The sequence below is a fragment of the Somniosus microcephalus genome, chromosome 14 (genome assembly GCF_052327205.1).
Source record: "Somniosus microcephalus isolate GS21.2 chromosome 14, FLI_Smic_1.0, whole genome shotgun sequence".
NCBI lineage: Eukaryota > Metazoa > Chordata > Chondrichthyes > Squaliformes > Somniosidae > Somniosus > Somniosus microcephalus.
The window spans coordinates 4,106,579-4,117,424 of NC_141000.1; the positions used below are offsets into that span (position 1 = coordinate 4,106,579).

Consider the following 10,846-nt stretch of genomic DNA (forward strand, 5'->3'; position numbering starts at 1 on the left):
TCTCTTGATAACTAACCTTAACTAAATCGTTTCCCCCCTCAGTTAAGGCCAACTGTAATACTTCTATTTCCATCTCCGATGAAGTCAGCTAATATGGCAAACACCAGGTATTGAGTAGAGATGGGGGGCTTTTCTGGTTGTTAACACTCATTGTAATAATAGGTGGTATATTCACACACACAGGCATTGGGGAACTTCAATTTGCGTCTTTTCAAATGAAGTACAACGCAATTATTTACAACCAGAGTTCCAAAATATTAGCCACTCTACAAGTAAGCATAGGTAAATGTTGACCCAATGCCAGTTTCAGATGTACTGCTGACAATTGCACCCACTCCCACTGATGTCAACAGAAGAATAAAACTGTCAACTCTTCCCAGCAAAGCTCACACCAACTGCAGAGCAGAAACCAAACCAAGATTCCAGCACACTCACACTATCCTGTCTTCGCCCCACCATTGGCAGCAGTGCCTTCAGTAATCTAGGTCCTAATCTCTGCAAGTCCCTCCCTAAACCTTGCCGCCTCTCTCTCTGCCCCTCTCCTTGAAATTTATCTCTCACCAAGCTTTTAGTCACCCCTCCTAATTCCTCATGAGATGGCACTGGATTACTGACGGGATGGCACAGGATGGGATTCCTCATGGGACGAGGTGCCTCTTGGTCTGGGACAACACAGGATGGGATTCCTCATGGGATGGAGGAGACATCTCATGGGATAGATGGGATTCCTCAAGGGACGCGATTCCACATGGGATGGGATTCCTCACAACATGAGATTCTTCACGGGACAGGATTCCTCTTGGGATGGGACGGGATCCCTCATGTCAAAGCACAGCACGAGATTCTTCACGGGGTGGAATTCCTCATGGCAAAGCACGAGATTCTTCACGGGACGGGATTCCTCGTGGCAAAGCACAACATGAGATTCTTCACGGGACGGGATTCATAGAAACATAGAAGATAGGAGCAGGAGTCGGCCATTCGGCCCCTCGAGCCTGCTCCGCCATTCAATGCGATCATGGCTGATCATCCAAATTCAGTACCCTGTCCCTGCTTTCTCCCCATAATTTTAATAATAATAATTCAACTTTGTCATTGCACAAGTACATGAACAACGAAATGTGATCTTGCAAGCTCCCATGACTGGGAGAAGCAAAGCCGCTGCGTCGGTGCGCGCCGCCATTCCATTTCCACCATTCCTCCTGTCCGACAATCTTCAGCCCAACGCCCGGGCCTGCTCACCAGCCGCTCCTCCTTCCGTGACCTTCTCACCAACCGCCCCTCCTCGGGGCTCCTTCCGTGACCTTCTGCACCTGGTCTTCCCTGATGGTCACCCCTCCAGGTACTAACCAAGCCTGGCTCTGCTTAGCTTCCAAGCCTTGCCAGTGACCCTGTCCCTAGTCCCAGGAACAGGGCTTGAGCCCAGGAATACCCCTTGAGCCTTAAGAAATATATCCAACTCCTTCTTGAATATATTTTTAATGAATTGGCCTCAATTGCCTTCTGTGGTAGAGAATTCCACAGGTTCACCACTCTCTGGGTGAAGAAATTCCTCCTCATCTCTGTCCTAAATGGCTTGCCCCTTATCCTTAGACTGTGACCCCTAGTTCTGGACTCCCCCGCCATCGGGAACATCCTTCCTGCATCTAGCCTGTCCAGTCCTGGGACTCCTCATGGCAAGGCACAGCATGGGATTCCTCTCGGGACAGGGACGCGAACACCAGGGCAGTGGGGACGGCAACCATCAAGGCGAGGCCGGGCCGGGGCCGCTCAGGCACGGCCAGTGCTGCGGTGATGCAGAGCGGGAGCGGGACGGGGGCTCACACTGATCGGGAGCCCGGCCTGCGGCCAGCCCGGAGCGCGGGGCGGCCTCTCACTCACAGGACCCAGCCGGCTGACTAGGCCCGGCCCACACCTCCCCGAACCCTCGCGGACCGCGCTCCCAGCCTCCTCCCCCTGGCCTGGCCCGGCCCGCCGAGCTCAGCCGCCAACCCCCCGGGCGGGCAGAGTGAGTGAGTGCGGCCGCCCGCCCGCGGGGCCTGTGAGACGCTGCCTGGCGGGAGCCTCGGGCCGGACTCACCTGGTGCCGAGAGGCAGAAGTCGAGGACGTGCTGTTGGACGGCCATGGCTCGAGCTCCTGGCCATCCCGCCCGCTGCCCGACACTCACAGCGCATGCGCCGCAGGGGGCGGAGCCAGGGCATCACAGGGGGCGGGGCCAGGGGGGCCCACAGGGGGAGGGGCCGGGACACTCACCGGGGGAGGGGCCAGGGGACTCACCGGGGGAGGGGCCAGGGGTTAGTTTGTGATTGATACAGGGCTATGGGGAGAGAGCGGGGCAGTGGGATTAGTTTTGGATTGATACAGGGCTATGGGGAGAGAGCGGGGCAGTGGGATTAGTTTTGGATTGATACAGGGCTATGGGGAGAGAGCGGGGCAGTGGGATTAGTTTTGGATTGATACAGGGCTATGGGAAGAGAATGGGGCAGTGGGATTAGTTTTGGATTGATACAGGGCTATGGGAAGAGAATGGGGCAGTGGGATTAGTTTTGGATTGATACAGGGCTATGGGAAGAGAATGGGGCAGTGGGATTAGTTTTGGATTGATACAGGTCTATGGGGAAAGAGCGAGGCAGTGCGGTTAGTTTGTGATTGATACAGGGCTATGGGGAGAGAGCGGGGCAGTGGGATTAGTTTTGGATTGATACAGGGCTATGGGGAGAGAGCGGGGCAGTGGGATTAGTTTTGGATTGATACAGGGCTATGGGAAGAGAATGGGGCAGTGGGATTAGTTTTGGATTGATACAGGGCTATGGGAAGAGAATGGGGCAGTGGGATTAGTTTTGGATTGATACAGGGCTATGGGAAGAGAATGGGGCAGTGGGATTAGTTTTGGATTGATACAGGTCTATGGGGAAAGAGCGAGGCAGTGCGGTTAGTTTGTGATTGATACAGGGCTATGGGGAGAGAGCGGGGCAGTGGGATTAGTTTTGGATTGATACAGGGCTATGGGGAGAGAGCGGGGCAGTGGGATTAGTTTTGGATTGATACAGGGCTATGGGGAGAGAGTGGGGCAGTGGGATTAGTTTTGGATTGATACAGGGCTATGGGGAGAGAGCGAGGCAGTGGGATTAGTTTTGGATTGATACAGGGCTATGGGGAGAGAGTGGGGCAGTGGGATTAGTTTTGGATTGATACAGGGCTATGGGGAGAGAGCGGGGCAGTGGGATTAGTTTTGGATTGATACAGGGCTATGGGGAGAGAGCGGGGCAGTGGGATTAGTTTTGGATTGATACAGGGCTATGGGGAGAGAGCGGGGCAGTGGGATTAGTTTTGGATTGATACAGGGCTATGGGAAGAGAATGGGGCAGTGGGATTAGTTTTGGATTGATACAGGGCTATGGGAAGAGAATGGGGCAGTGGGATTAGTTTTGGATTGATACAGGTCTATGGGGAAAGAGCGAGGCAGTGCGGTTAGTTTGTGATTGATACAGGGCTATGGGGAGAGAGCGGGGCAGTGGGATTAGTTTTGGATTGATACAGGGCTATGGGGAGAGAGCGGGGCAGTGGGATTAGTTTTGGATTGATACAGGGCTATGGGGAGAGAGTGGGGCAGTGGGATTAGTTTTGGATTGATACAGGGCTATGGGGAGAGAACGAGGCAGTGGGATTAGTTTTGGATTGATACAGGGCTATGGGGAGAGAGCGGGGCAGTGGGATTAGTTTTGGATTGATACAGGGCTATGGGGAGAGAGCGGGGCAGTGGGATTAGTTTTGGATTGATACAGGGCTATGGGGAGAGAGCGGGGCAGTGGGATTAGTTTTGGATTGATACAGGGCTATGGAGAGAGAGCGGGGCAGTGGGATTAGTTTTGGATTGATACAGGGCTATGGGGAGAGAGCGGGGCAGTGGGATTAGTTTTGGATTGATACAGGGCTATGGGGGGACAGCGGGGCAGTGGGATTAGTTTTGGATTGATACAGGGCTATGGGGAGAGAGCGGGACACTGGGATTAGTTTTGGATTGATACAGGGCTATGGGGAGAGAGCGGGGCACTGGGATTAGTTTTGGATTGATACAGGGCTATGGGGAGAGAGCGAGGCAGTGAGATTAGTTTTGGATTGATACAGGGCTATGGGGAGAGAGTGGGGCACTGGGATTAGTTTTGGATTGATACAGGGCTATGGGGAGAGAGCGGGGCAGTGGGATTAGTTTTGGATTGATACAGGGCTATGGGGAGAGAGCGGGGCAGTGGGATTAGTTTTGGATTGATACAGGGCTATGGGGAGAGAGCGGGGCAGTGGGATTAGTTTTGGATTGATACTGAAGTAAGATTAAAATTGAGCGTAACAGGGCACATTTAGTAGAACGCAATTGCGGCAGCAAAATGTGTAAAGATGAGGTGTACTAATTATTCTATGTTTAATTGCAGAAATGACCATACCAGTTTAGAGAGGTGAAACTTACAAAAAGAGACACTGACATAACCCTTTTCTGGAAAACGAAACTTACTGGTGGTCAAGAGAGAGAATGACTCATTTCTCAGAAATCACATGTCCTGATGACTCATTTCCAAGAAATCAGAGGGTCCAGAGGTCCCTTCAGTGAAAAGTGAAACTTACGTTATAGGTGTGGTAAACCACTGTTTGTATTCCTGTTTGTCCTGTTTGTATTCCACTGTGTACATGCCTGGACATGCCTCGGCTGACTCCTCCCACAGGTCCTAGTATAAAGGTGACTGCTCCCCAGCCCTTGGTATCCTGGACCGGTCGACCACTCGAGGCAGACCTCCATTCTGTTGTTAATAAAAGCCTTTAGTTACTCTTCTAACTCTGTCTTTTATGAGTAATTGATAGCGCATCAATAGGTTATTTTGTATAAGTTAGACCCTCCTAGTTAGTGATTAATGTATAAACTTTTAAATCGATTTGATCTCTGAAGAAGGAGGGATTGGAAAATGTGTATAATTGTGTGGACTTTGAGAAGCTTGTTAGAGTTCGATTCAGACGTGATTTGGAGGCTCTCCTCAGGCCTGAGTAAACCGTTTTGACTTCAATTAGTGCTCTGTCTTTCTTTCGACAAGCTAGTGATGTCGACCTTGTATATCACTTGGTCCGCACTTTGGGGGCTTACATCAATACAGTGCAATGGGGAGAGAGCGGGGCAGTGAGATTAGTTTTGGATTGATACAGGGCTTTGGGGAGAGAGTGGGGCAGTGAGATTAGTTTTAGATTGATACAGGGCTATGGGGAGAGAGTGGGGCAGTGGGATTAGTTTGGGATTGATACAGGGCAATGGGGTGAGAGTGGAGCAGTGGGATTAGTTTTGGATTGATACAGGGCTATGGGAAGAGAGTGGGGCAGTGGGATTAGTTTTGGATTGATACAGTGCAATGGGGAGAGAGTGGGGCAGTGGGATTAGTTTTGGATTGATACAGGGCTATGGGGAGAGAGCGGGGCAGTGGGATTAGTTTTGGATTGATACAGGGCTATGGGGAGAGAGCGGGGCAGTGGGATTAGTTTTGGATTGATACAGGTCTATGGGGAGAGAGCGAGGCAGTGGGGTTAGTTTGTGATTGATACAGGGCTATGGGGAGAGAGCGGGGCAGTGGGATTAGTTTTGGATTGATACAGGGCTATGGGGAGAGAGCGGGGCAGTGGGATTAGTTTTGGATTGATACAGGGCTATGGGAAGAGAATGGGGCAGTGGGATTAGTTTTGGATTGATACAGGGCTATGGGAAGAGAATGGGGCAGTGGGATTAGTTTTGGATTGATACAGGGCTATGGGAAGAGAATGGGGCAGTGGGATTAGTTTTGGATTGATACAGGTCTATGGGGGAAGAGCGAGGCAGTGCGGTTAGTTTGTGATTGATACAGGGCTATGGGGAGAGAGCGGGGCAGTGGGATTAGTTTTGGATTGATACAGGGCTATGGGGAGAGAGCGGGGCAGTGGGATTAGTTTTGGATTGATACAGGGCTATGGGGAGAGAGTGGGGCAGTGGGATTAGTTTTGGATTGATACAGGGCTATGGGGAGAGAGCGAGGCAGTGGGATTAGTTTTGGATTGATACAGGGCTATGGGGAGAGAGCGGGGCAGTGGGATTAGTTTTGGATTGATACAGGGCTATGGGGAGAGAGCGGGGCAGTGGGATTAGTTTTGGATTGATACAGGGCTATGGGGAGAGAGCGGGGCAGTGGGATTAGTTTTGGATTGATACAGGGCTATGGGGAGAGAGCGGGGCAGTGGGATTAGTTTTGGATTGATACAGGGCTATGGGAAGAGAATGGGGCAGTGGGATTAGTTTTGGATTGATACAGGGCTATGGGGAGAGAACGAGGCAGTGGGATTAGTTTTGGATTGATACAGGGCTATGGAGAGAGAGCGGGGCAGTGGGATTAGTTTTGGATTGATACAGGGCTATGGGGAGAGAGCGGGGCAGTGGGATTAGTTTTGGATTGATACAGGGCTATGGGGGGACAGCGGGGCAGTGGGATTAGTTTTGGATTGATACAGGGCTATGGGGAGAGAGCGGGACACTGGGATTAGTTTTGGATTGATACAGGGCTATGGGGAGAGAGCGGGGCACTGGGATTAGTTTTGGATTGATACAGGGCTATGGGGAGAGAGCGAGGCAGTGAGATTAGTTTTGGATTGATACAGGGCTATGGGGAGAGAGTGGGGCACTGGGATTAGTTTTGGATTGATACAGGGCTATGGGGAGAGAGCGGGGCAGTGGGATTAGTTTTGGATTGATACAGGGCTATGGGGAGAGAGCGGGGCAGTGGGATTAGTTTTGGATTGATACAAGGCTATGGGGAGAGAGCGGGGCAGTGGGATTAGTTTTGGATTGATACTGAAGTAAGATTAAAATTGAGCGTAACAGGGCACATTTAGTAGAACGCAATTGCGGCAGCAAAATGTGTAAAGATGAGGTGTACTAATTATTCTATGTTTAATTGCAGAAATGACCATACCAGTTTAGAGAGGTGAAACTTACAAAAAGAGACACTGACATAACCCTTTTCTGGAAAACGAAACTTACTGGTGGTCAAGAGAGAGAATGACTCATTTCTCAGAAATCACATGTCCTGATGACTCATTTCCAAGAAATCAGAGGGTCCAGAGGTCCCTTCAGTGAAAAGTGAAACTTACGTTATAGGTGTGGTAAACCACTGTTTGTATTCCTGTTTGTCCTGTTTGTATTCCACTGTGTACATGCCTGGACATGCCTCGGCTGACTCCTCCCACAGGTCCTAGTATAAAGGTGACTGCTCCCCAGCCCTTGGTATCCTGGACCGGTCGACCACTCGAGGCAGACCTCCATTCTGTTGTTAATAAAAGCCTTTAGTTACTCTTCTAACTCTGTCTTTTATGAGTAATTGATAGCGCATCAATAGGTTATTTTGTATAAGTTAGACCCTCCTAGTTAGTGATTAATGTATAAACTTTTAAATCGATTTGATCTCTGAAGAAGGAGGGATTGGAAAATGTGTATAATTGTGTGGACTTTGAGAAGCTTGTTAGAGTTCGATTCAGACGTGATTTGGAGGCTCTCCTCAGGCCTGAGTAAACCGTTTTGACTTCAATTAGTGCTCTGTCTTTCTTTCGACAAGCTAGTGATGTCGACCTTGTATATCACTTGGTCCGCACTTTGGGGGCTTACATCAATACAGTGCAATGGGGAGAGAGCGGGGCAGTGAGATTAGTTTTGGATTGATACAGGGCTTTGGGGAGAGAGTGGGGCAGTGAGATTAGTTTTAGATTGATACAGGGCTATGGGGAGAGAGTGGGGCAGTGGGATTAGTTTGGGATTGATACAGGGCTTTGGGGAGAGAGTGGGGCAGTGGGATTAGTTTTAGATTGATACAGGGCTATGGGGAGAGAGTGGGGCAGTGGGATTAGTTTGGGATTGATACAGGGCTTTGGGGAGAGAGTGGGGCAGTGGGATTAGTTTTAGATTGATACAGGGCTATGGGGAGAGAGTGGGGCAGTGGGATTAGTTTGGGATTGATACAGGGCAATGGGGTGAGAGTGGAGCAGTGGGATTAGTTTTGGATTGATACAGGGCTATGGGAAGAGAGTGGGGCAGTGGGATTAGTTTTGGATTGATACAGTGCAATGGGGAGAGAGTGGGGCAGTGGGATTAGTTTTGGATTGATACAGGGCTATGGGGAGAGAGCGGGGCAGTGGGATTAGTTTTGGATTGATACAGGGCTATGGGGAGAGAGCGGGGCAGTGGGATTAGTTTTGGATTGATACAGGTCTATGGGGAGAGAGCGAGGCAGTGGGGTTAGTTTGTGATTGATACAGGGCTATGGGGAGAGAGCGGGGCAGTGGGATTAGTTTTGGATTGATACAGGGCTATGGGGAGAGAGCGGGGCAGTGGGATTAGTTTTGGATTGATACAGGGCTATGGGAAGAGAATGGGGCAGTGGGATTAGTTTTGGATTGATACAGGGCTATGGGAAGAGAATGGGGCAGTGGGATTAGTTTTGGATTGATACAGGGCTATGGGAAGAGAATGGGGCAGTGGGATTAGTTTTGGATTGATACAGGTCTATGGGGGAAGAGCGAGGCAGTGCGGTTAGTTTGTGATTGATACAGGGCTATGGGGAGAGAGCGGGGCAGTGGGATTAGTTTTGGATTGATACAGGGCTATGGGGAGAGAGCGGGGCAGTGGGATTAGTTTTGGATTGATACAGGGCTATGGGGAGAGAGCGGGGCAGTGGGATTAGTTTTGGATTGATACAGGGCTATGGGGAGAGAGCGGGGCAGTGGGATTAGTTTTGGATTGATACAGGGCTATGGGAAGAGAATGGGGCAGTGGGATTAGTTTTGGATTGATACAGGGCTATGGGGAGAGAACGAGGCAGTGGGATTAGTTTTGGATTGATACAGGGCTATGGGGAGAGAGCGGGGCAGTGGGATTAGTTTTGGATTGATACAGGGCTATGGGGAGAGAGCGGGGCAGTGGGATTAGTTTTGGATTGATACAGGGCTATGGGGAGAGAGCGGGGCAGTGGGATTAGTTTTGGATTGATACAGGGCTATGGAGAGAGAGCGGGGCAGTGGGATTAGTTTTGGATTGATACAGGGCTATGGGGAGAGAGCGGGGCAGTGGGATTAGTTTTGGATTGATACAGGGCTATGGGGGGACAGCGGGGCAGTGGGATTAGTTTTGGATTGATACAGGGCTATGGGGAGAGAGCGGGACACTGGGATTAGTTTTGGATTGATACAGGGCTATGGGGAGAGAGCGGGGCACTGGGATTAGTTTTGGATTGATACAGGGCTATGGGGAGAGAGCGAGGCAGTGAGATTAGTTTTGGATTGATACAGGGCTATGGGGAGAGAGTGGGGCACTGGGATTAGTTTTGGATTGATACAGGGCTATGGGGAGAGAGCGGGGCAGTGGGATTAGTTTTGGATTGATACAGGGCTATGGGGAGAGAGCGGGGCAGTGGGATTAGTTTTGGATTGATACAGGGCTATGGGGAGAGAGCGGGGCAGTGGGATTAGTTTTGGATTGATACTGAAGTAAGATTAAAATTGAGCGTAACAGGGCACATTTAGTAGAACGCAATTGCGGCAGCAAAATGTGTAAAGATGAGGTGTACTAATTATTCTATGTTTAATTGCAGAAATGACCATACCAGTTTAGAGAGGTGAAACTTACAAAAAGAGACACTGACATAACCCTTTTCTGGAAAACGAAACTTACTGGTGGTCAAGAGAGAGAATGACTCATTTCTCAGAAATCACATGTCCTGATGACTCATTTCCAAGAAATCAGAGGGTCCACAGGTCCCTTCAGTGAAAAGTGAAACTTACGTTATAGGTGTGGTAAACCACTGTTTGTATTCCTGTTTGTCCTGTTTGTATTCCACTGTGTACATGCCTGGACATGCCTCGGCTGACTCCTCCCACAGGTCCTAGTATAAAGGTGACTGCTCCCCAGCCCTTGGTATCCTGGACCGGTCGACCACTCGAGGCAGACCTCCATTCTGTTGTTAATAAAAGCCTTTAGTTACTCTTCTAACTCTGTCTTTTATGAGTAATTGATAGCGCATCAATAGGTTATTTTGTATAAGTTAGACCCTCCTAGTTAGTGATTAATGTATAAACTTTTAAATCGATTTGATCTCTGAAGAAGGAGGGATTGGAAAATGTGTATAATTGTGTGGACTTTGAGAAGCTTGTTAGAGTTCGATTCAGACGTGATTTGGAGGCTCTCCTCAGGCCTGAGTAAACCGTTTTGACTTCAATTAGTGCTCTGTCTTTCTTTCGACAAGCTAGTGATGTCGACCTTGTATATCACTTGGTCCGCACTTTGGGGGCTTACATCAATACAGTGCAATGGGGAGAGAGCGGGGCAGTGAGATTAGTTTTGGATTGATACAGGGCTTTGGGGAGAGAGTGGGGCAGTGAGATTAGTTTTAGATTGATACAGGGCTATGGGGAGAGAGTGGGGCAGTGGGATTAGTTTGGGATTGATACAGGGCAATGGGGTGAGAGTGGAGCAGTGGGATTAGTTTTGGATTGATACAGGGCTATGGGAAGAGAGTGGGGCAGTGGGATTAGTTTTGGATTGATACAGTGCAATGGGGAGAGAGTGGGGCAGTGGGATTAGTTTTGGATTGATACAGGGCTATGGGGAGAGAGCGGGGCAGTGGGATTAGTTTTGGATTGATACAGGGCTATGGGGAGAGAGCGGGGCAGTGGGATTAGTTTTGGATTGATACAGGTCTATGGGGAGAGAGCGAGGCAGTGGGGTTAGTTTGTGATTGATACAGGGCTATGGGGAGAGAGCGGGGCAGTGGGATTAGTTTTGGATTGATACAGGGC

The 10,846-nt window shown here is 49.9% G+C and overlaps 1 protein-coding gene and 1 long non-coding RNA gene across 2 annotated transcripts in view; one reads left to right on the top strand and one right to left on the bottom strand.

The window, feature by feature from the left end:
- sms (spermine synthase) overlaps positions 1-2,184 on the bottom strand; it is a 71,684-nt gene extending 69,500 nt beyond the window's left edge. The window contains exon 1 of the mRNA XM_086006146.1: positions 2,081-2,184. Coding sequence (XP_085862272.1) covers positions 2,081-2,126 — 46 coding nt within the window. The 5' untranslated portion in view covers positions 2,127-2,184. The remainder of the gene's footprint in view (positions 1-2,080) is intronic.
- A 2,042-nt stretch (positions 2,185-4,226) lies between these two features.
- Positions 4,227-10,416, top strand: LOC147107273 (uncharacterized). Its single transcript, XR_015080760.1, has 3 exons — positions 4,227-4,628; positions 6,964-7,160; positions 9,643-10,416. It is a non-coding gene; the product is annotated as an uncharacterized LOC147107273 (long non-coding RNA).
- The last annotated feature ends 430 nt before the right edge of the window (positions 10,417-10,846 follow it).